This window comes from Mixophyes fleayi, chromosome 7, assembly GCF_038048845.1.
Source record: "Mixophyes fleayi isolate aMixFle1 chromosome 7, aMixFle1.hap1, whole genome shotgun sequence".
Taxonomy (NCBI): Eukaryota; Metazoa; Chordata; class Amphibia; order Anura; family Limnodynastidae; genus Mixophyes; species Mixophyes fleayi.
In genome coordinates, this window is record NC_134408.1 from 106,464,633 (window position 1) to 106,491,697 (window position 27,065).

The 27,065-nt window shown below is 37.8% G+C and overlaps 1 protein-coding gene across 2 annotated transcripts in view; it reads right to left on the minus strand.

The window, feature by feature from the left end:
- Window positions 1-691: 691 nt before the first annotated feature.
- UBE2G2 (ubiquitin conjugating enzyme E2 G2) overlaps window positions 692-27,065 on the minus strand; it is a 47,231-nt gene continuing 20,857 nt past the window's right edge. For both annotated transcript variants that reach the window (XM_075180250.1, XM_075180251.1), the window contains exons 2-6: window positions 18,977-19,012; window positions 15,965-16,010; window positions 3,303-3,421; window positions 2,191-2,331; window positions 692-1,222 (exon numbers count right to left, since the gene is read on the minus strand). In XM_075180250.1, coding sequence (XP_075036351.1) covers window positions 1,110-1,222; window positions 2,191-2,331; window positions 3,303-3,421; window positions 15,965-16,010; window positions 18,977-19,012 — 455 coding nt within the window. In that variant the 3' untranslated portion in view covers window positions 692-1,109. The remainder of the gene's footprint in view (window positions 1,223-2,190; window positions 2,332-3,302; window positions 3,422-15,964; window positions 16,011-18,976; window positions 19,013-27,065) is intronic.

Sequence of the window (27,065 nt, forward strand, 5' to 3'; positions counted from 1 at the left end):
CAGTGTGGGTTGGTCGACTTATACATGTGCGCAAATCCAGTAATTTCATTGCAAGTCTATCAGAGCTGATCATCAGATTCCATCCTTATACTGTCTAAAGATGTGGGAGTAGGTTCCGCTGTCTGTAATGGAGTGGAGAGGTCAAACTTTACTTTTATCAGAGGTGCAGTAGATCTTACCACCATGTTTCATATGTGAACAATTACATATTGGTGTTTAGTGCACCTTTAAAAGGTCACTGGAAAATCTCATACACAAATTCAGCATATGAATCTGTTAGCTCAAGTAAATTACTACAGATGAACGCAAAATAAAGACTTCATATTTATAGCAATGTATAAAAGGTGCATCCCCTGACCTTAGCTATTTTTGACAGACAAGTATAGACAAACATTTTTAATAACACTAAATTTAGAATAAAAACAAAACAAAAAGGAAGCAGAATATGTTAATGTAGCTGCTCAGATCTGACCACATTAGCAACGCTGGATTATAAAATGCTTATCTGACCATAACCTGCCACTAACACTATATAGGAGATTGAGGACCCTTTTATAAACAACTGCAAAGCTTGATCATGTGTTTTGTAGCATACACAATGGGAGGAACATTTTCCTATTCCAGCCATGCCTACTTCATGATTTACAAAATTCTCCAGATAGTGCCCACTTCCAAAAATCAGATTACTACATCAATAGAAATTGACTTTATGGACCAAATTTCAGAGCAGAATCAAGCAAGTTTCAAATATATTTAGACAAGAATATACAGTTACAAAATACTGTGGTGGATTGTACTATAGATTATATTCAAGGTACAGAGTCCAGAGTCCTTGTACAAATGTGGGCTTTTTAGATGTGCAATGTTTTATATAGATTCTGATACATACAACTATGAGATGCCCAATTAAAATTCTCCATTTAACAAGATGCAGAGATGTGCAGTAATGGAGCACTCCAATTGGAAACAAATGCAGTCAGGAAGAAACCTTCAACTCAAAAAAAATAAAGGTCATTGATCCCAGCATCGCAAGGATTATTTGTAAGCATCTGTGAGGCAGTAATCTAAGCACATAAATCTCTGTTCATGTGCAATACTGATGTGTCTCCTCACAACCCCAATGATTTCTGCACAGTCTGCCTGGCGATCCTGTTAAACTGCTCCCGGTCTTCCCTCCACATCTTTGAGGCATCCACGTTAGCTCCGCTTTCATCATTGGGCTCTGCAAAGGGAATAAAATATACAGGAGATGTCCACCATTAATTCAGTTGTTTTTATAACTCCCTTTTGCCCCTACGAGATTTGTCTGGTTACAGATTTATCTTCCTGTGACCGCTTTTAAAATGTACTTGGTTCAATCACCACATAACTAGTCAGCCTGCCTACACAGCCGTGTTGTCTGATTTCAAGGGGAAAATTGAATTTTAGCCCAGGAAACTGTTGACCTACCTCCATCATCATCATGACAGAATCATCAAAAGTCCTAATGCAATGTAAAATCATTCCTGAGTGCAATAATACTGAGATTTTAGATGATGCATCTACTGGATCATTGGGTCAACCCAGCTGTCTGGCTAAGGTAGAGCCAAGAAGGTGCAGAAAGTGTTAGAGCCGTCACCCCAGCTCTAAGTTAAGGAGTGCAACCGGAAACACACTATAAATGGCAGAAAAGTTCTATTGGAATCTGGAGGTCCCATGTAAAGCAACTGGCTTCATAAAAGTCAACGTTGAGAAAGCTAGAGTGGGCAATACTTCTATTCTCTTGTGAGAAAAGTAAGCTACAAACAAGTTGGCTTTCAAGTTCAGTCATTCACTTTATAAGCAAGTGGACATATTAGATTACTCCTCCTTTAGCGAGATATGACACCTAGGAATAGTTATGTGCACAGCTGTTTTATTATGTTGTAGGTGAGTTTGTTTTGAATCCAATGATTGTTTTTCTTTTACACAATAATACATACTCTATTCCCTTTAAGGATTAGACCCTTAACAATATGATGCAGTAAGACGGTCAGGCCCACGGAACTATTTAATGTTAAATAAAAGAATATTGAGAAGTGTTCTTAAATATAATTTTAGTTTAAAAATATTGCTGACATACATAAGCTCATAAAAGTTTAATTAGTTGATCAATGTAAAGTCAGAAGGAATATGTCCATTGGTGTAATATGTATTGGAAGTGAACAGTACCTGCCAACATGCTCACAACGGACAGGAGAATCTTCTCTACGCTCTGCACAGGACTCCACCTCTCAGCACTGCTCTCATACCCCATAGGGTCATCTCCTGGAGCATGTAAGATGGAGATACACACCCTGCCATCTGGGTATACTACAACAACAAAATGGTAAACAGAATAAGCTGTGAGAGTGAGGTATGTAAAGGAAATGGTCTTCCATGACTTCTTATGAAAAGTTAAAGCAAGACAGAAGGGGATTTCCATAACTTCTAATTTCAAGGTATCTTATCTATGATAGATCATAGCTGCCAAGAGTCTTGATCTCCGCATGATCCAGTAAAAAAAAACCTGTTAAAATAGGTCTTAAAATGGTTTTTCATTGCCACTTTATTATATCCATAGTTCTTAAAGCAGTAAAGCACAAGGTTTAATTTAAAAAAAAAAAAAACAAAACAAAAAAATAACAAAAAAAAAACAAACAAAAAAACAACTTACCCACTACTTAAAACAAATGATGTATAAAACAAAGTAAACAGGGTTCTTTCAAGTTATCAAGGCACCTTTATCAGGACGGAACATCGAATACTACTACATTTTACCTATTACTTAAGCTATGGCAACACAAAGATTCAGTTGGGATTGAAAAAAATCTAAATGGTTTCTCTGTGTTTAAGTACTAAGAAGTACTAAAGCACTAAAAATTGGTTGTATTTCATTAAGGGCTTCATCAGATACCAGCACTTAACTGAACTGTATCAAGAAAATAGAGCTAGCATCAGAATAATTGATCACAATGCCAGAGCACCCCTGAGGATCACATATTAGCAAGTGGTAATATCCACAGCACAGAAAGTATTTAGCTGAGTACATCCCATAAGGGCCTATTTACACCTCTCTATTTCTGGATATATAGAGTTAAGACACTTGAATAGCACATTAAAATAGGACCCCCCTCCCCACCAATGTGCACTACAATTCTTAGTGCTGCATTTAATAAGCCCCATTTCATTGGTTTAGTTTTGATATGTTTTAGCCAATTTCCCAGCATGTGTGTGAACGCGCTCTTTGTGTAGTTTAGCAATTAGGGGAATTACTTTTTTGCATTTCTTCTAAAGCCACTTACTGTTTGGATGAAACATCTCGCAGGTAAACCTCATTTTAGGAGGACTTAATGGATAATCTAGAGGGAAGCTAAGGATTGCTGGAAATACTCCACATTCGAAACACGTGTCTTCTGGGCCCCTGCACAGAGTAAAAAAACTAAAATTTAATAAAACGGTGTTTAAAAGCATGACTATTTAAAAACGCATATGACAAATGAGCTTCTGTCTAGAGGAAAGAAGAGTGCAAAATAAAAACAATAAAACAACCAACAAAACCCAACACCGTAGGAATAAACTATATGGCAATAAACGACAACCTTCCCCACCACTTCCTCCAATCTTTGTAGACCTGTGGCTTTTCCAGTTTCTGACTACCATCTACCCCTGTCCTCACCTATCTGGATTTGCAAATGGAAACTGAGAAGAAAAAACACCATTAACTTTAAATGCCATACTATAAATAGATATAAAGGTATATTCAATGTGTGGGCACAGCAATTAATTAGGAAAAGTGGAAAGTGGTTGAAGTATGCCAATGTGGTATTATGACAGCTAACAGAAATATGCTCTCCTAGTTACTAAATGTGAGCCAGCATAGAGCAGGCGTGCTAAAAGTATTAGATGAATATATATGTAAATAACTGCATTGATGCAAGACTATTGGAGCAAAGAACTTACAGTTTTAATGACGCTCAGGTTTTCTCCCACAAGAACACAAACAAGTGTTATTGTACTGTCACACAAAAACTACAACCAAGATGCCGGCGAAATGTTTTCAAAGTACTACTGATGCTGCAATTTGACAAGTCCTCAGGAATGGTACAAGAAGAGGGAAGAATATTTGTGTGTGTCTTCCTGTATTATTGCTAATAATTGAGACAGGAAATAGTGTTTATTGTAAATCACAACTTTTTAATAGTAATAGTCAAGTGAAAAGATGCCAACACATGCAGCAAATTGAAACAACCAATATTAGATGAGATCAATATGCATATATCAACCTGGATTGCCTGATAATTCAGTCAACCGATAAATATAGTCTGCCAGTATGTGCAGTAATCGGGCAATCCACTAAAAAGTGACTCGTGTAATCTAGTAATCTCTGCTGTGTGGTGAAATTAGATGGAGTCTGTTAATTACCTTGTTTTTTTTCCCTTAGTGTTTCACAGATTGTACAACAAGTTTTCTTGCTGTGCAATTAGGATATAAGCATATCCAGACCAGTCTTCCTGGATATTGGCTTAGTTCTGTTTGGTCTTTGCTGCCTGCCCCTGACCTTCAGCTTGTTACTGGACTCCCACATTCTTCTTTTCATCAGCCTCCTGGTGAGACTCATTTGGTGGCCATGACCTGTGGCCACTTTGCAACAGAGTCGCTTACTTGCAAGGCCTCTCATGAAGAGTGAAGACAGAGTAAACTATTTAACCCAAAGGTTCCAGTGCCAATTAGAGGCAAAGAGAATCCACATCCTAGCCCTGCCATTTTATACAGGCCATAAGATCCGCTGACTTTCCACTATCAACCACAACACTGTAGGATCAGAATGAGTGGAAATGTAGTAAAAGAAATGGCTCAAATAACACAAGTCTTGCATGGATACGCTCCAGGCCTCATTTGCTCCTGCACAACCAAGTTTAACCAGCTATAGTGGCTGCACAACCATGTCCTTGACATTGTGGTGCTCTGCAGGCCTGTAGATGATTTATCAACCAGCGATAAATTCATTAACTCTTGCCTGGGCTTATTCCCTTGTGGTATTTCGGGAGATGGAACTTGTTATTTGAATTTTCTGGTTTTTTTTTTAAATAGATAATTAGTGGTCTACCTGGGAGCATTCTGCAAAGTTTGCCATCTTTTAATAAAATTGACCAATGTTTTCTTAGGGATACCCTCTAGGGCTTTGACTTTATTATTAAACATTTCTGTCCAATGATCTAGTTTCCTTGTAGGCTTTTTCTATGGCCTCATTGTTTTAGTTCCTCTCCTTAAATCTTTCCTTAAGGGAGCAGTCTTGGACTTCAAACACAGGAGGGTCTGAGCAGTTTCTCCTCAACTTCATGAACAATCCCTTTGGAATATTGTTTAGCCATTGTTTATGGGGATTGCTAGAAATGGGGATATAGGTGTTCCTATTCACTTGTTTCATAAAGGTCTTTGTTTAGAGTCCGCCCTTTTCCACATAAATATCTAGGTTAAGGAATTCTTTTTCTTCAATAATATGTGCTGTGAAGTGTAGGTTTGAACTGTTTGTACTGATGTATTGTAAAAAGCATAAGACGACAATTTATGTATCTGGACAGACTCTCAGGATGAATTCTATGTCCCTGTGCCAGCCTAGAAAAATAATCCTTATTTGGATTATTGGTCTAGATGTGTGTATTCTCCCAGAGCGCCATGAACAGGTTAACTAGCGGCAAATTTACTGCCCATAGCTGCACCGTGAACCTGTCTATAGTACGATCCTTGAAACCAAAAATAGTTATGTTCCAAAGTGAATTTTATGGCTTCAACAATAGTCAAATTACTCTGGTGGAATGTCCGATTCGTTGTTAAGTATGTATTTGTTATAGTCCCAACCGGTGGTATGATCAATGATGATATATAATGATTCTATGTCAAAATGTAGTGGTCCTCCAAAGAAATGACGTTAAATGATATCAAGGACATGATTAGTGTGCTTTACGATAGCTTCTGGTCTATGTACCTTACATTCTATATCTCAAAGTACATTAGACCAGAAGCTAAGTGAGTTGATGCCAGATACAATAGACTTGCCAGATGGTTTATTTAAAGTCTTGTGTATTTTAGATAAGCAGTATATCACTGGTGTAGGATTCTTGATGTGTAGAAATTCAAGTTCTGATTTGTTCAGGATTCCCTTAGTAAAGGCATCCTTTAAGAGCCTAATTCTTTGTTAAAGGATACGGTGGGGTCCTTGTTAAGTAATTCATAAGTAGTCTGGTCTTCTTACTGCCTCTGTAGCTCTTGTAGATAATACGTTTTATTCAGTAAGGTTACTCACTACCTTTGTCAGCAGGTTTGTTGAGAATATTGGCGTTTCGCCCCAGTTGTTTTAATGCTAACTGTTCTGATTTGTTTAGGTTCTGTCTTCTTCTTCGGCTGGTAGTTTGCTCAGGTCTTCTTCGACCATTCTCTGAAAAGTTTCGAAGTATGAACATTTCAAATCGCTTGGATAAAAAGGTAGACTTCTTCTTTAGGTCTGTATGTTTGAATTCTGAATTCTGTATAGTCTTTCATTCACAGGGCATGTCTTGCATAAACACACACAGAGTAAGGTACATTTTTGTTAGCAGCCACTTCACCTGAGGGTGTTCATTCAGTTTGTGGGAGAAAACCTGAGCACCAGCAAGAAACCAACATAAACACGAGAACAACATACAAACTTGACACAGATACTGCCCTGGTCAGAATGAAACCTATAACTCCAGGGCTGTAAGGTTGAAATGCTAATCACTCTGCCACCTATCCTGTACTATATACAATTTTAAAGATTTCTGCTTTTACATTTGCCTTTCTTAGGCAGATGCTTAAGAGATGATCATTTTTTGTCAAATACCCTGTGTTCTGTCTCTCAAAAAAGTAACCATAATAGTAGGTCAGTATGCACTGCAATTTTGGACTACGGGCTTTTCAATTTTCTCCAACATTTACAAATTCTTTTCGAATTCTCAGCCAAGTGAATTCAATGGCTTTTAGTGGAGTATGTGGTTTACTTTCTATTAATGTTTCACAGAACCTGAATGGTCACTTGCATATGCATCTCTCTCATGAACAATTAAGAGGGTGCTCTAACCTTCCTTCAGGCACTGTCTGTACAACGAATTTACAAAGATCACATAAGTCAGTGGCATTCAAAATCATAATACCACCAGGAAAAAGGAGCCAACACTGAAAGTAGTCTCCGTTAATATATAAATATATATATATATATATATATATATATATATATATATATATATATATATATATATATATATATATATATACACACACACACATATACACACACATAAACCAATACAAGAGGATCTTCCACAATTAATCAAAATGATAAATACATATGACCTGGTTGATATCCCTCTATGCATGGCTTTCCCCAATGTCATATCGATCCAACCTCTTTCTCACCAAGAACCAGGCTTGCAAGTGTTGGTTGACAGACAGTAAATCTGCAAAGATGCGGCATACAGAAGGCAAGGACGCCACACGTGTAACCACATAAAAACAAGCGTACTCTCAGATGTTGCATGATGTGTGCTATAACAACTGAAGCATTTCACCCAGATACTCGTCAAGAATCCTCAGGGCTATTTTCCAGTCATATAACGCTCATACTAAAGAGACTAGCTACTTTTTTGATTGGAAATGTGGGTAAACAAAGATATTAAGACACAATTGGACATTTTCAATTTCAGTCCATGGATCCACAGATTAAAAACTTTCAATATTTATATTACTGTAACCAGCTTCTTTCAATAAGTAAATCTGTCAACTATGTTAAATCCATCTTTTAACAAAGTAGTGAATAAAATCAATCCTTATTATCAACACCCTGCAACCTTAATTTCCCATTTATAATCATAATGACCCCCCCTCCAGTGTCATCATTAACGTCTTCTTAACGCAACATCATTAAAATCTCCATTCTGCATTATTAGCTCTCCTTCATTAACCTGCTATCATTAAATCCCTCCATCATGAACCTCATTCTTTGTTAGTAACTCCTCCTCTAACCACTCACTGTAACACTGTTCCTCTGCATGTACATGAGTTCCCCACTGTATACTTCGATGCCACCATGCCCTTCTTGATCAGAGATGAATAGATCTGTTATGAGATATACTTCGAGCAAGTTTAAATTTGGCACTCCAGAATGCCAGGCCATGCACACAGCATTCCGGGGTGTCAATTAGATGCCTAAGTCAAGGATTAGAGCAGAGAGCTCATTATATACTGAGCCATCTCTTCCAAGCCTAGAAGTGACACAGCAGTTCTCAGAGGATGTATAATGTCATGACTCACTGGAGCTGGGCGCCATGAAGACCTGGATTCATTAAGCCTTATTAAAAGTTATTAACCACAATGCAGTTTGTCAGCTTTTTTTAACATTTATATTTGGCAAATATAGTATGGTCTTTATAGAAAACCCTAAAAGGAACACAATACTTTAATTATTCAAAGCCCAAGGTTCCAATGCATTTTAAGTATATACCCATATAGTTTATAAAAGGAACACTCAAATGTCCATCTCCCAAATTGTGGTGCCATTCACAACTCCTAGAAACAACAAACCAATGGGAGGACTATTATGAAATCTCTGAAAATGCACTGCAATTGGACTTTTGAGAGACTTTGTTCTAATATCACAAATATTCACTCTCATATATCCTCATTAATTTTACCAATATAGGGTTGTTATTTTTTAATTCACAGACTAGCATTGTAGATTAACAACTTGAAAATAACTATTTGAAAATCTCAAGAGATATTACAAGTGTAGCACTGATGACCCGAGCGGGCCACACGTGCACTGTAGATATATATCCTGCAGACAGAGAACAGCATCTCGAAGCATGCAGTGGGGAAGAGGAGCTGGTGAAGAAGCAGTTAGAAACCAGCAGGTAGAGATTCTAGTTGGAAGAGGAGAAAGAGCATGGAGGAGAGGAAACAGTATTGAGCAAGGGCTACGGCAGTGATGAGAGAGACCTGCGCTGTATAGGCAGAGAAGAGTGCTATAGCAGGAGACACTATAAGTTGGACTTCTGTGAAAGATCTGAACAAAGGAGAGAGAAAGTCTGATAAGTACCAGTGTTTGTTATCTTGTTCATATGATCCAACTGAGCCATGTTATTAGTCAGCTAGGGAACAGGTGGGGAGGCCTGAAGAATAATTTGTCCTTTTGCTGGACTGAAAAATAATCAGGGTGAAGCGCAAAGACAGTCAGCTAGAGGAATGAGACTGAGTTTAAGCCGTAAGACACTGCACTAACTTTGGTATTATCTGCTGCTAAATGTGAGAAAGCCATACAACTGCATGGTGAGGAGCCAGCTTTTATTAAAGTGACTTTTGCTTAAGCCTAAGAGGAATAGAGAGCACAACGGGGTTGTACATGGTGTTGTGCATTCGTGTGGAATTGGGATAACAGAAAATAAAGTGTGCTTTGTCAATTTGCCTTGAAGAAAAGTAACTGTTCATTGAAGGAGATCTATATATATATATATATATATATATATATATATATATATATATATATATATAACGTCATTTCTTTGGAGGACCACACACTGTGTGGGTTATCGGTGCAATATCTCCATCCATACACCCATGCAGACATTGTGCTATCACTGTATTTATTTATAAAGAGCATTCAAATATTTTAACCACTACTAAGGTCAGGTTTCCCAGTCTATACTTTCCTAGCTCACATTTGATCCTTTTTGCATACTGGTACATCTTCCAGTTAGGTGATACTTACCCGCATAAGAGTGGACCACAAATACGAACAGCTGTCTATTGCCAAATATTCATCATCATCATTATTTATATAGCGCCAAAATATTCCTAAGCGTTTCACAATTGGGGACAAACAAAGTAATAAACAAACTGGGTAAAACAGAGAAGGTAAGAGAACCCTGTTCGCAAGCTTACAATGGGAGTTGGATACATGAGGTTAAGTCTACATATTGCATTTTGGTCCAGCTAGATTGCAAAAGTAAAAAAAAAAAAACATAAAAAAAAAAAAAAAAAAGGGATTCATATGCTATATGATCCAGTCACACAGCAATGTTTGTCAGTGGGTTGTTGTCTTGTGTTGATTGTGTAACAGGTGGTAATAGGGTAATCTAGTGAGGTTAAGAGGGTTAAGAGGCTTCTGCAGGATCTGTTCCACAGGTGTCCGTTCGGGGAAGCCGCTGTGCGAGTCTCCGTCCGCGCTGTTAGACATCCAGCTGCAGAGTGAAAGTTGATAGTTCGCGCATGCGCATGCGGTTGTTTGTGTCCGGTCTGTGTTAGCGTGAAGCCGGCTTGTCAGTGAAAAGTATAGATGCTGCTGATTATCGGTATACTTTTCACTGACAAGCCGGCTTCACGCTAACACAGACCGGACACAAACAACCGCATGCGCAAACTATCAACTTTCACTCGGCAGCTGGATGTCTAACAGCACGGACGGAGACTCGCACAGCGGCTTCCCCGAACGGACACCTGTGGAACAGATCCTGCAGAAGCGGGGTGAGTTAACTCCTCCCTCTGTTCCTTATCCCCAATGTGGTGAACCGGAGTTGCTAGCATCCTTGGAGTTATTTGCCAACCTATATTGACTTTATATTGACTGTACATTGTGCTATCTGGACGGAAACTCGTTGTTTACAGTCGATGAGACTACAATACCCATTGTTGTTTGGGCTTTATGCCCATGGCGATTTCATTATTGTTTTCAGACTTGGCAACCACTTTCTATTAGAAGGAAATCAAACAGACGGCTGTCTGTTTCTGAGACTTTTTACATACCAGCAAGATTGCTGAATGTTTATTGTGCTTGTTTTAATATTATCGCAGCATAAGAAGGTGGAAGTTTATGCCTCCATTTCACCACCGTGATTATGTTCAAATAAATACTCATTTATTTATCCACCTCCACTGTTTTTGTGTACAGGCGCCTGGGGACTACCCCAAGTTTTCTTGTGGTCTTTTTACAGTTCAACCAGGGGGGAGGGGTCCCCCCCGTTTACACTGTCCCCATTTTGGCAGCCATCACCTATCTATACTGGTGTTTGCGCAGATATTTATTTTTCTGTAAGGTTAAGAGGGTGGTTGAGGAATATTATAAGCTTGTCTGAAAAGATGGGGTTTTCAGAGAACGCTTGAAAGTTTGTAGACCACAGGAAAGTCTTATTGTGCGAGGGAGGGAATTCCATAGAGTAGGTGCAGCCAGAAAAAAGTAAACAGTAAAGGGAGGATGTGATGAGAGTGGATGAGACACGCAGATCTTGTGCAGAATGGAGGTGTAGAGTTGGGAGATATTTTGAGACAAGTGAGATTTATGATGGCGCAGCTTTGTTGAAGGGTAGTAAAAGTATTTTATATTGGAATTGGTAAAATACAGGCAACCAGTGTAAACTTTCCCTTAGAACACACAATACTGTCACCATCTGATGACAGGTTAACACCAAACTCATACTCCTTATAGGTAAACAGTAATTTCTGTTCAGGTGGTTGTTGATTCATTATTAAATCTAAGACAGAAAAGGAAATACCAAAATATTTGTCAAAAAAAAATTCTAACCTTTTAGGTGTGATACAGGATTGTAGAAAAATATTTGATTTAAAATGAAAACAGGTCTGTTCTGGTTACCTTCCACAATAAAATTATAAAGGTGCACAGGATGCAGATTATGAGGCTGATTTAGCGTTAGGAGCAAATCCATCTATTGAGCTATATTACATTGAAAAAAACGTGTTATGCTGCATGGGGATAGTGCAAAATGCACATCTTGATTTAGGGTTGTGAATGGGGGTGAGCACAGCCTAGCTCAACTCTAACATGTAGTGTAAAAATAGAGCTAGCCAGTGTCTGTGTGCAACATGTAAGACCATGATGTATTTGCCCTTCTTAGCACAAAAAGTTTCCATCTGCATCCCTTGAAGTGTAACTTGGTTTGCTAGGCTGATTTAGAGTTGTGTTCACATTTGCAGTCGCACGCACTGTATGCAGCAGGAACTCACTGGATACACAATAATATAAAGCTTGCAGATGTACCTCAGCATTAACCAGGATAATGGGATACAGATAACAAGTTTATCAATACTTAAGCGCAAAAGATCAATTGCAGTAGAAATAAAAGTAGAATCTGAAAAGCCTTTATTAAACAAAGACTTCCATAATCTATAGTGCTGATGAACTTTGAAGAAATAAGTAGTCAATAATCTTACAAATGTCCTACATCTGAAAAATCTGTTTGTTCTGTCAATTCAGAACATTTCCATTTCTAGACAAGTGACGGTTTCTGGGCACTTCTTATAAAGGTAAACATGTAATCTCATCTTTTTCACGATATTCTGGTCTCTAGCAGTACTCTATTGCAGTCTACAGCAGAAGCTTCACTTTATTTGGTCAGTGTTGCGGGTTCCACTCACGTTAAGCAAAAGCAAATATATTGGGGATTGAGTTTTCCAGAACATAATTATTCCATGGTTTTTACTGCAGCTTTATAGAATAAAATAAAAATGAACATCACAAAAAGGGGCATATCCAATTCCGATCCGATCCGCGGTAACGCGCGTTACTGCGGAAAATGCGCAGTACTGCCAGTAATACGGTATCACAATAACGCAGATTTTCGGACGCAGCCCTATGGGCTGCGAACGAAAATCCACGTTATTGCGGTACCGCGGATTACGTTCGCGGGCGTTCCCGCGAATCGGGATCAGAATTGAATATGCCCCAAAACATTTTTTGGCACTTGTATTCATCCAAGTATATGGAGACCATTCAGTATTTTCTATATCTATCTATATGTATTTGGTGGATACACTTCAAATGCACAAAAATAAAATAAACTCAGGTTCCAAATGAAAAAGACATTGATCTATTTAATAAAACATCAACACAAGTGTATATATTGTTTTTAATTTTTTTTAAAAAAAATGCCTTATATCTAAAGGGGAAACATAGGAGACTCTGCCAAGATTCATTATTGGCCCTCTTGGGTAGCCTTTCCATATTCACTGTGTGGTCACCTGAGACCACTGTAGAGAGAAACTTAGAAATCTACACAGCGTGAAAAGGGATAAGCAAGCAAAAGTCACAGAAAAAAAAAGCTGCAGGGGACAACCATTTTGCTTGACCTCTGACCTTACATATATATCTTATTGTTTGTAAAGTGTCTGTTAGACAAGAAAATGATGTGCGAGTCTTCAACTCTGTCTTCTAACATCACTACAACTGGTTTTATGTGCATGGAAAATTAGCAATCCAATTTATGTATGACTGCTTTTCATATATTTATAGGGAAGCTCAGAAATTGCTGTTTAACTTTACTTGGAATGAAAAGGTTTATTTTTTTTTAGTGAATAATTACTTCTTGTTGATATTTTGTGTACAGATATCATGGTATATTGTTATTTAAAATGATATTAAAATAAGCGAACATGAAATTCAAACATACTGGCTCATAAGATAGTCTTCAGGTGAGATTATGTGTGTGCCATAAAGGAAGTGTTAAACAGACTAAAAGGTAGGAGTCTTTGTGTGTGTGTGTATATTTTTTTAAAGCACACAAACTTCATACTTTCATCTGATGGAATCCATAATTATACTATGAGTCAAAAACATGTTCTGCACAAAATCGTAGGAAAACTTTAATGTTTCAAGGATTCTAATCTCCAGGTGTGAATGCATTGCCTGGTGTAGTCTATTATTCATGTCACTAGCTCATTGATAGTGGAGGCCAGTCTCGCATATTACTAATTAAAGAGGGAGAGGACCTTCTTGCTAATAAAGCAGTTTAGTTTCAGTTAAAAACACTCACTTCAAAGTCTTGACTGTTACACAGAGGACTTAGGATAAGGGGTAAAAAAAACAAAAAACAAAACAACACAGCATAGGAAATCAAAGCATGCTCTAATGGCAAGGTCATGGCGCTCTCTTAATAGGCAGGGTGTGTGAGGCTATAATTGAACTATCTGCCTGCAAGGCATGTCTTAAAGGATACACGTCATGCAAGCGGGAGGCAGCTGTTTGGAAGAACTGGCACAATCTGTTCAGGTGGACAGATATTTCATATAATAAACTGTCAACAAAGATTAGTGCTATTTAGCACAATGCTGGTCCAAAACTCTTAAGGGGTGAAAATAGTGCAGGAAGTAGAACTATGTTTAAAGCACATATAGCTTAAAGTGAAATACAGCAAGACACATTACGGTAAAAGCAGACTTAAGGCAAAAAATAATACCATTATTCCCAAAGACCTTAAAAAAAAAAATATATATTATACACCAGTGTAAAAGTATGTCTTGTATATAACGATTTCACAGACATTATGATTATTTTTTTTGGGTAAGGAGCTGTGTAATGTCTTAGCACCACGTAAGTAATGTTTAATCACTCACATCAGTCCCTGGCCCAGTGGAGCTTAGAGATAAGATTCTCTACTATACACACACAGTAAGGTTAATTTAGTCATTAGCCTACTAACCTACCAGTTACCAGTATGTTTTTGGTTGTGGGAGGAGACCCAGGCAAATACGAGGAGAAGATACACGGAAAGATATAAACTCCACAAAGATAAGACCCTGGTCGAAGTAGAGCCCATGACCCCACTGCTATGAGACAGTTATGCGAACCACTGTGTCACCCTGCAGCAATATACTTTGTTAAATACATAACAAACCAATTTACAAAAACCATTCAATCTAGTCCTAGCATAATTGTTATTATGAATACAGTCTGTTGTAACACTACAACCGTATGTTCTGCCTGACAGATGTCGCTGTTCACATACAATTCCTGATCTTGACATATAATCAACTGTCCTCGATCTACACCGCACTCATTCAGGCTGCGTACACATTACAGTGTTTTCAGCCGATAATCAGCCCAATCAAACGATAAACGACTGTTCGGCCCACTAGCGCATTAGTGTGTACGCTGCATCGATAAACGATTATCGTTCCAAAGCAGTTTGCATTGTTTCATTTGATTTTTAAACCGGATTAAAAATCTTGTTCAATGATGGAACAATGTTATGCCGATTCTGCAGTTTGCATGCATTCACGACCGCCACGGTCCATAGATCTCTATGGTGTGTGCAGAGTCACGATCTTTATAGCTGATGGTTATGACAGATGAGGAGCACAGATCTGAAGGTAAATCATGTAAAATGTGTATAGTGTGTAAACATGAATCAGCCTGCTGATCAGTACATTTTACTTTATTTTATTTTGGTAAAAGAATATTGCATCGAGAGAAATTTTGTATAGTGTGTACCCAGCATTACTTGTGTCACCAATTAATTGTATAATCTGGTCTCCTAAGAAATGCAATAAACAAAATATTAAGAAAATGAATATTAAAAAAACTACAACACATTGGAAGGTCTTGAGATTCACAGGTACAGTCACTGCAGAAACAATTGTGCTGTACAGACACGAACTCTAATTACCACAATAATCCCATTAACAATGCACAATTTAATTCTAAATACAGAGGAGAAACAAGACATAGGATGCAACTAGCATAATGATTGTTTTAAAGATAATAAAAGTTTTTTTATTTCTCCTCCCTGTTTTATAAAGAATTTGAATCAATAAAAGCAAAAGAAATATAAGATTCCAGCAGAGGGGAATTCCTAAGTGAGAGGGAAAAACAGATAATTTTACCACCTTCAGACAAGCAGATGTGAACTGTACATAACTGCCAATCCCTTATTGCTGACATTACTAGCCACTAAAAATATTCTCCTTTAGGTTTACAGGTAAGGCCTATTTATAGGATGTGCCCTGCAAATTATAGGCAAAGTGAGAGAAAATGAAAGTGTTTGGGGATTATTTCAAGCAAAAAGGATGTATCTGCTTAAGTATACTCTGCAGTCCCAGTGGTATTGTGTGCACAATAGTGTTACTGTTCCGCTTAATAACACAGTGTTGTTTAAGAAATACTCACATGATCAGGGCCTCCCATTCAAAGAAATTCTCTTCATTAATGGGGCCTGTAAGTCAATAAAAACAACATTTGAGCTCCATCTAATCAAGTCAACAAAAACACATCTTCATATTACAAACCTAAATTAAGGATTGTGACTAGGAAGCAAATCACCATTTGCAACGAATTTCCTCTGGGAGGAGATATATAAATATATATATATATATATATATATATATATATATATATATATATATATATATATAAATGATGATGATGATGAGATGAAGGTATTATAGGTAAAAGACAAATGACAACTGTATAGAATGGTGAACTACTGGAGTGCTATAACAAGACTCCATTATATTTACATTCGAAAAATACACCAGGAAAAAGAAAGCTATAACTTAGAGACCTTTTAAAGAAATGCATTCAGCAAGTTCACTAGAAGCCTTGTTGGAGTTCGAACACATTGACAGGAATGATTTCTATCAACAGAAGTCACTGAAATTCTACAGCCAAAATGTTCCATGCTGCATATGTCAAAATGCAGGACAGCATAGCACATTTATATTTAATCCCAAATATATGTCATTATGGTCTTCCTATAAATATATACAGTAATAATGTCTCCACTCAATAGAAATTTGAATTGCGACTATTTAATGTAACTCACATGCAATCATAGGGGTGAACTTTCCCAATCGTATCAGTGTCTTAAATGGGCCACTGGGCGATGGCAATTAACATCAAAGTAATTCACACAAAAAATTGGGAGGGGGGGGGGGGTTACTGCTCACAACACATGGAATAGATATAATAAACTTGGCTTCCACCAGACACTGTGAATCCTTTTGATGTTAATCTATGCCTCTGAATTGCAATTTAGAATGTACGCGCCAATAATGGACCTTTTATATATATATATATATATATATATATATATATATATATGTGTGTGTATGGTAGGGAATTTAGACTGTAAGCTCCAATGGGCCAGCGGCTGATGTGAATGATTACATAACCTATGTACACTGCTGGGTAATATGATTGGCGCTATATAAATAAGCGATAACAATAACAGCAGCTGCCCATGCCTCACTTGGTTTGGATTCTGAATTTCATACTCTGGCAGAATTGCTGGTCAAAATAGTGCTAAATATCTAGTGAATGGCAGGGATCCTATCATTTTTCTAGTCGGGGCATAGGGTTTCATTTTTATTTAAGCCAAAGCAATCTGAAATTCATACTAATAAATACTCATTAGGAGAAAACTAATGCAGCCAATTAAGGTGTCCTCTTAAGCGCACCTATAACTTCACAGAAACAAAAAAAGAGGGATTGCTGGGGTTTAATTATGAGCAGAAGTCAAGTCTTTTATTTCCCCTCAAGCTCTGATGTCAGCATCAGATACCATCATGACATGACTCAATATTCTCAAGTACCCACTTAGCAATGTAGTCTGGCTCCTATCTTTTTTTTTTTTTGTTATATAATCTGTTTTTATTGAAATGAAACAGCGTATACATATGTATGCAACAATATTTGCATAAAAATATAGTACTTTAGACTTTTCGTTGCACAACAATAATTGCAGGTTCACCCAAGGTGGTGTGAATCTGCTTAACCCTTCTTAAAAGAGAAAATAAAATAAGGGGGATAGGGGATAGAGAGATAGAAGGGGGGGGGGGGGAGTTGGGCTTCATACATTCCACTGAGCAAACACATTATCTTTAAACTCGATCCATTCCGATCACAGCATGTAGAATGCTCTATATTTATCCTCTGCTGAATAGAGTACTTCATCTATTGCCATATAAAAGTCTATTCATGCAAACCATTCTTTTATAGTGGGGGCTAACGGTGATCTCCAGTGGACCGGTATCACAGCCTTAGCAGCGCCATTGACATATTTTACCGAGGACTTTTTATACTGGGAGACTGGCATATTAGTGTCATTGAGTAGACAAAATCTCGGGCAGTTTGGTAATTCGATTCCCACAATTGTTTTGGAGAGGAGAATGACCGCATCCCAGAAAGGTCTGATTGCCGAGCATTCCCACCAAATATGTAATGGAGTGCCCGAAGTTCCCTGACACCTCCAGCAGAAATCCGGGACCCCGGAAAGCATTTTTGCCAGGAGACTGGGACACCAGTACCACCTAGCCAATATTTTATAATGTGTTTCAACCACTCTTATACTAACTGAGCTAGCGTGAATGCGCTGAAATATGTCCCCCCACTCTGATTCAGGTATGTCTATATTTAACTCCCGCTCCCAGTCCCTAGTGAATTTAGGTAGCGCTTTGAATGAATGTACAATCAAAACCTTATATATAGATGATAAAGTGTGCCTAGGGCGTTGGGCCGCAGTACAAAGGGCCTCAAACTGTGTGCGAGTCCTGCCTGCCTCCTCACGGATTCCCCTAGAACAAGCAAAGTGTCTCAGTTGGAAATGCCTCCAAATTTCCACATTGAGTAGGCCCCATTTTGCCTGTAAATCAGCAAAGGGTATGACTCCAGACATGTCCACCAGCTAGCCAACGCAGGTTATCCCTGCTTGGATCCAATGTTGAAAAGACTGTCTTGAGAGGCCAGGAGGGAAGTCTGGGTTGTTAAAAAGTGCCATCAAGGGTGAGTGTTTTGTGGAAACATTTGGAATAGAGCGCAGCTTTGACCATCTGGCCAGGGTGGGAGAGATAGTCGGGTGATTAACAGTGGGAAGAGAAGACTGCCATGATATCTCTTTTTTTTATTTGAAAGGTGCCAACTGGCAAAAAGTATGTCCCCTTTAGCTGGATTTTCCAGCTCTGGGGAAACAAAAATGTGTATGGGGGTTAACATAAAAAAAAAACCATTAGCAATCATTAATTAGAGAAGTTTACCTGAATGGAGAAGAAACAAAAAATGTGGCCACATTTAATTCCCAAGTTGCTTATGTTAGAGAATATTAACATCAACATATTGGTGAGGGCCTGTTATCAGTAATGCCCTGGAGTAAATATGTAAGCAAGATTAATTGTGAAGACATACCTGCCACGATTCCCTCTGGTGGGTTCAGTGTCAGCTCTGAAATACAGACAGAAACAGAGTGAGAGAGGAGTTATTTTAGAATGACATAGTATATCATAATCATCAATTTATATTATATTTATTTATTATTCTGTACAATTTGGCTGGAGACAGACAGGTGCTTTGAATGCTAATACTACTCAATTTAGAAAAATGCTAGCATTTATAGCACTTAAATTTCTCAGTGTTGATGCACTGAAGTGAATGGGGAAAGCTCATCCTCGGTTCCAGGGGAGCGATTACGTTCAGAAAACATTAAACGGAGCATCTTTGGAGCTTTAAAATCAACATTTACACAACAAAATAAACAGATTTTACAAACAGCAAAAATTAAATACATTTTTCGGTAGTGGCATTTCCCCCTTTTTTTTTTTAATCATTTGATCGTCACTTTGTGAATTATTTGCCTCGTTCCACGTTTGGCAGTAAAATGTTGCACATTTTGAAGGCAGAATTTGGCCTTGTGTTTTCAGTACTATCCCAAACATAGCACACATTGTTATCGTGCCTGCTGCATTGCGGGTAATGCAAATTTACATACAGCACGGAACAGAATAGCAAAAGTAGAACTTTACACCTCTGTGAAATGTCCTGTTCTGCAAAACTGGATTTGCACAAAAGTTCACCCCTTCAGCCAGTTTACACGGACGGGTACAATGAAATTGCACTGACATTCAAGATTATGTAATACAAGGGGAAAGCATGAAACAACAATTTCTAGAGAAAAAGTATAACGAAGAGTTGGTTAAATCAGGCCTACTCTAAACTATAAAATACTGATAGGAACACTTTTGAAATATAAAACTGAAACTAGCTAAAATGCAAACTAACCCTATTTACTTTGTGTCGAATTATTCTCATGAAGCCCACCAGATTAAGAAAATCATTCGGAAACACTGGCATATCCTCAAACAGGATGATACACTAGGGCCCGAATTACCCGAGTATCCACAAATAGTGTTTAGGAAAGCCCCAGATCTAAAAATGACACTGACATTCAACAATATTCCTAGTAAAACAGTCATGAATAAACCCAGTTGGTTGGAGGAGAAAACACCTAAGAAAGGTTTCTTCTACTGTGGTTTGTGCTCCAATTGTGTTGCATTAAGATGCAGAAGCACAAAACCAGTAATGGAGTACCGATCCACATCGAGTGGACAGTTTCAAAATTCATGACTTCATTACATGCAATAGTATAAATGTCATTTATCTGGTACAACGTCAATGCGGAAAACAGTATATTGGTAGGACGATAAAGGACACTCAAAATTCGAGTGAGAGAACATCTGAGAAATATAAACATAGGGTTTGACAATTATCATTTGTCAAGACATTTTAAATAAACCCATAACTGTACCTATAAGGGAGCCTCATTTATCGGTATCAAGAGAATCACCAAAAACTGGAGAGGAGGGAACCTCATACAAAAATAGGGAAGAAACTAAGGCCATTCAATGTTGAATTTGATTTATCTATATATTGATGCTTTAGAACCTGTTCACATTGGCGCTCAGGGGTTGACGCCAATAAAATTGGGCACAACTGTTCACCGTTTACCTATTGGTCAGTAATTTTAGTCCAGTTGCAGGAGAGACATGTAATCTACAGTCATACTACCTTGGTTATGCCCAAACACGTCAGATCTTGGAAGCCAAGCAGGGCGGAGCTAGGTAAGTAACAGCTTAGGGGACTACCTAGAACTCCTAGTATGGTAGGAACACCGTCCCTCCTGCATACTGGTTTGACTATACATTGGATGAAGGTGAGCATTGTGGTTACCCTGATGAGAAAGAGACCCACTAACGTATTAAGCAACCAGGGATCCTCACTTATAGGAGGAGTATTAACCAGCATCATCAGTTCTATATACAAACAAGAAAGATATGAACTCATTCTTTGTAACATTGATATTGTTAGGATGTCAAAAAAAATGAGAATCCCTACATATATGGGTTATGCTGTGAGCTATAGGCTTAGTCTGAAATTAACATCTAATACTGGTTGGATCATGATTTATTAAGGCCAAGTTAAAATACATAAATAGAATTGTATAAACAATTAAATTATCCTATTACAAACATGGTTGCCATTTACATACATAAGGTTAGGTAAAAAACAGTACAACCCTACGTGTATATAGACCTGGACAAGTCTAGCTACTAGTAAATAATGGTAAATGGTGTACTGTGGACCCTGTATAAATCTAAATAAAGAACGTTCATAACTTTGGAATGCAGAATGTATTACTATAAACAATTTAGACTTGGATTAACACACAAGTCAATGAGTGCTTATCTTTTATTATATTACCAGTTTGTAGGGATGGATACCCTGTGTTAATGCTGCTCTTGCAACAATAGGAGTAGAGCGCAACTCCTTCACTTCGGTCCACTTATCTCTTCTGAAAACCCAGGTTCAGGACATCCATTTTTAGAGCAATTTACTAAAGTAAGAGGCAGGAATCAGAGCTTGGGGGACATGCTGCAGTCACAAATGCGTTGACCATCATAATTTTTTTATTTACAGGCGCTACAATATGACACACTACACAGGGAAAAGTCTAAATGTCACATCAAAGCCCTCCTAACCTTCTACCACTTTAAATTTCTGCCTCTCCATAAATCAATTAGCTTTGGCAAAATCTAGGTGCAGTCACTAAAAAGGAATACATAACCTCCAATGCTGCTCCTAGTGAAGCTCAAATTACTATTTATATGTTTAACCTCCAAGTATGGATACCATATAAAACAGCTCCAGAGAGGAATAACTTCTCAATAAAAATAATAAAATAATAAAAAAAAAAACCTTAAAAAAATGAAACTGGTTGGGATCAGCTCAGTCAAGACAGTTTAGAATAGGCTAAAACATGCTCCAATGGCTCAACTAGCACATCTCACATCAAGATGAAAGCTCCAACAACATGCATTTATTGCTTTCTTTCCTAGATCCTTTATTAGGCTTTACATTTACTTTCTTTCCATTCATCCATTTTCAGTCTACTTTTATTTTATTTCTCTAATCCTGTTAATGTTGTAAAGGTTTCTGTATTTCGGTTAGTCTGTTGTGCTTAATAATGGTTTCCCACTTTCAGCAGGTGATATCAAGGTGGAGTTGTTCAAAAGCGGACAACACTTTGTTGTTTTACTATTATATGAGCATACATAACATTAGAGTAAAAGGAATAATAAAATCTTATACAAGTATCCCAAAATATGAAAGAAAAACAAAATTACTTTGGTAAATGTTGAGTACTATTTCCATTTAACAGTGGCTTCTATACACTATAAAATAAAGAGTTTCACGTTTTACAGATTCCCTTAGATAATCAATATCTATGCTGTGCAGAAGAATGATCACAATTTCAGGATTCTAACCCATATAAAAGCAAAGCATGTATTTAAATATGAATTGCTTAAGTCACTGGGGTGAAATAAAAAAAAAACATACAAAAGTACACCCCTACATATAAGTTTCCTGTCTACACACACTGCAATTTGTGGATGCACAGAAACTAGACTGCTGTCATAGTGTCTCGCTAGATAATGAGCTGGCATAGAACACAGAGATTTCAAAGACTTGAGCCTACTCTTCTACCCACATCCCATTTATAATTACTATTTTGAAGTTGAGCCTTGTTTACATGCATTATTAGTGGAGGGTTTTGTGTTCATGCGGTTTATAACCTTCAAACCTTAACCAGGCATCTTTGAAGTTTGGAGATGTTGTGACTTAATAGCCAGGAGAATAGTGGAGTAGGATAAACAAGCAGGGCAAGTGGTACAGTCAGCTGTTTGTCACTCAGCTGCAGGACATGAGTGCCAGACCTGTGACTCAGAGGGTAAGGTGCAACAAGGCTGCACATTTACAAATGTAACCGCTTATTCCAGATGGGAAACCTTTAGATATAACGCAGCAGTCCGTGACAGATGGCAAAAAAGACGGCTGACCTGAAATTAACATTCGTCTGAGTCAGCCTTTTAATTATAAGGGGCTACAATAGGAATTTTGTCCTCTCCTTTGTAAAAACGACTCATGGATAAACAGTGTGGTCCTCTACTACCAATCTACCATGTTCTAACCAATGGGTTATATAAAAAGAAAATGGAGAATACAAGTTAACTGCAGACTGAAATGGGTCAGTATAACATATTTAAAATATAATGTTTTTTCCTCAACAATAAGAAGGTGAAGGTGCAAATTCTGCTGTTTCAGAGCACTCTGAAATTAAACTGTTTGGCAACTCACTGGAATAATCTCTATTGAAGTGCAGGGGTCTCAAATGGGACTCCTGCAGTTCCTCTTGCTGGGAAGAGAAAGGATGTCCTCAGAAATATATTTTTTTTTAACGGGTGGAGGATTTTAGATTATATTAGCTCAATCATGTTAGTAAAAAAAAAAAAAAGGAGTTCCAATTCTTACCTAACAATCATTCATTAAAACAGGGTTACACAACCGTTATTGATCAGAGTCCACACGATGGCTCAGTGGTTATCACCTCTGCCTCAAAGCACTTGGGTCATAAGTTTGATTCCCGATCAGAACCTCATCTGTGTGGATTTTGTATGTTCTCCCCTTGTTTGCGTGGGTTTCCTCTGAGTGCTCCGGTTTCCAACCACACTCCAAAAACATACTGATACGTTAATTGACTGCTGACAAAATTAACCATAGTCTGTCTTGTGTGTAACTGTAGACTGTAAGCTCCAATAGGGCAGGGACTGGTGTGAATGACAGATATTCTCCGTACCGAGCTGTAGAATTGGTGGCGCTTTATCAATAAATGAGGAGGATGAGGAATATGAGATTATACTCATATAAAGGGGCCACAATTAAACTTAACTTGCTTAAACATGTAAAATACAAAGCATTTACCTCTCTGTAGTTTTGCCATACCTCCCAACATTGCTAAAAGCCACATGGATATAGAATAGTCAGAGCTGCTACAAAGTGGCGGTTCTCCACCAGAGGGGGCTTGTCCATTCCAATTAGGGAGGTGTAGACACATCAAATACAGAGCACAACTTTGCTTTATAAACAACATAAAATTACACTTGAATATATTGTAGCAGCAAGATTTGAGCACTCCAATCTGGTCCTAACAGCAATGCTATATATATTCCAGCAAAAACAAAGTAGTTAAACATAGCATACTTTATCTAGATTACACAACCAATACTCTATGGTCATTCATTTAGACTGTGAGATGAGAACTTTTTCTTTTAAACAAAAAAAATACTTGGAACCGTTTTAATGATCACCTTTCTAAAAGTAAGACTGTTATGTAGTACTAAGGACATAGCCCTATGCATTAACTTGACAAGTACCTTAGAACATGTTGAATGCATTTATAGGCTTCATACAGTCTGGCATTAATTTCGAGTGTTGTACTGGCATTTATAACACTTGCACAATGAATGCAAGTTGGTCTGGAAATAAAACCTATTGTTTCCTTGGACACCATAGAAAATTGCATTGTTAAGCTGGTGAGCATTGCATTTTTCCTAGTGCTGCTTGCTCTCTTCACTTGCGTTTACTGAATGCATTGGAGAGGCTCAGGTGACCTCCAATAACCTCCCGCAAGCAAGTAAAAATGCTAGCGACTTCAGCTTTTCAATGCAAAACAAACACCAGTTGGTATGAAGCCTAAGGGAGAGTGGCAGGACCATATGGAAAATGAATAGTGAAACTGTAGTTAGGATAATTGTGTGTGTAACATTGCTTCTGCAAAGTTTTGCTAAAAAGCATTCCAATTAGAGAGATTCTACTTTAAAGAGTTCATGTCATAAGCTCCCTGGATTCAAAACACTACTTTAAGCCTACTAATCCATCAGCAAGAAGATTCTTTGTGATGTTAAGGCCCCAATCCCTCTCCTATTCCCTCCCCCATCAACCTGCAGTCAGGCTTTGACCCTGAGCACAAGTATAGAGGACCTGAGTCAGTAACATAGCAGGGGTCCATTATAACAAATTAATGGCAACATATATAATATTATATAAAAATACATTGCTCCCACTTAATAACAGTTTAAATGAGGTGGCATTGCAAGGAGAGTGACATAATGCAACACAATTTACTGAGATTTTCTGCAGAAAACATGCCTCGTGTTAAGTGAAGATGGAGCTCTGTAATATTTATTTACAAAACACATTTGGAGTATTTTCACTATGTTAACACAACGAGAAATGTGAAGAGACAAATTAGAAAATCAAATGTGTTTACTAAAAGACGTCAATTGGAAGCAGATGCTTTTCTAATTCTTTAGATCACGACTTGGAGGATAATGCCATTTCAGTTGCTCAGGACATAGATCATTTAGCAATAATCAATAGAAAGCAGCCCATTTAGCAAAGGTTCTTGCTTTGAGGAATACATTAAACTTGTAACCCCACACATGTTGGAGAAAAGTTTGTGTTTTATTATATTATATACAATTAGGAATAGATTTATCTTATAAAAAAAAAAAAAGAACATAGTAAACAACACAAGAGTGTAGAGTTTATATAAGAGTATACTGGGACAAAAGAAGTAAATAAAAATGTATAAATATACACACACACACACAGATATAGATATAGATATATAGAGAGAGCGAGAGAGAGAGAGAGCATAAGCCCCATAGCCTTTGAGTACAAAATAGAAATAAAAAAATCCAGCACACTTCAGTCCCTCCCTTATTGCCTGTGCTACATTCCCCATTCCCATTGCACATACACGCATTACACTGTCCTCCATGTTATTACAGTAAAACCACAGACTAAATTGGAGGAAACAACGTGTGTTCTGGAGGGTCAGAACTAGGTGAGCGGTGGGCGTCACATTTCTGAGTAGGAAGCACCTAGCTCCCCTCTGTTAACCTTTCTGGCACTTTGAATCCATTATCAATACCAGCCCACTCTATTAACAGCAAACAGTAGCAACATCATCTCCCCTGAGTGCTTGAGATGCACTCCCCACTGTCCGCTAGGTTACAATTTGCTTTAAGGATATCTTAACTTATGTCCAGTCTCCATACAATATTTCCATTAAAAAGAAGGGGATAAACACAGAGATAAAAGTTCAGAATAAAAACAAAATTAGGTATCAACGTTTATAAAACAGAATGGGATGTGAAACCTGAGGAAAACCAAGAAAGTAGTATCAGGGGATTTGTTATTGTATCAGGGGATTTGTGGTTTAAATTTCATGCAAATAAGAAATACCTTCACAAAAACCTATATAAATGAACTGCCCATCTGCTTAATAGAAACATAGTGGTGCTTTAGATGGCAAATTTAGCTCAAGGGATATTTAAAGGTTATTATATTTTTAACAGTGAAATATCTTCAAGTGTAGAAAGACACCAATGTGACTTTACCTAGTTTGTATATAAAGCAGTGGGCAATCTTTCAATAGTAAATCTGCTAAGTGTTCAGCTGAAGCTCCCTGCTGCAAACAAACCTTTTTACAAAAGGTATCATATTAAATACATAAACATGGTATTGTATTGGTTACAAAAAAAATAAAAAAATAGTATAGTATTCTTATTCTCATACTACGGTCACACTGCCGCCCAGGGAATATCCCAGGTATATGAACCAGGGATATTGCCAGGTGACAGAGCCTCCCATCCCGGCAAATTTTCAGGTAATCCCGGGTCTTCCTGGCAACATCACAAGAGGAGCTTTGGCTCGTCTTGTGATGTCTCTCCCCACCCCCCTGCTTTTTTACACTTGTCGGAAGGACCAGAGTTGGAAATCGTGGGTCGCACCGTTCAGATTGGCATCTGGCGAGGTCGGACCCAGGAGTAACCCCATTTACTCTCAGCCTCGACCCGGGTCATAGGGGCTCACCCCGGTAACAACCCAGGTTTTTGAGGCAGTGTAAACGGGGTATCATACAGGAACAGTAGGTAGGTAAACTGTTCGATGACTAAACCTTTCTGTGCACATTTCTAAACTTTTTAGGAAAGGCGGAAAGGGAACGCACAAATACATTTGTAGGTTCCCTACATTTATAAGCATTTTGGTAGCAGCTGTCATGAATTCTAAGGATCAAAAACAAACAAAATAAAAA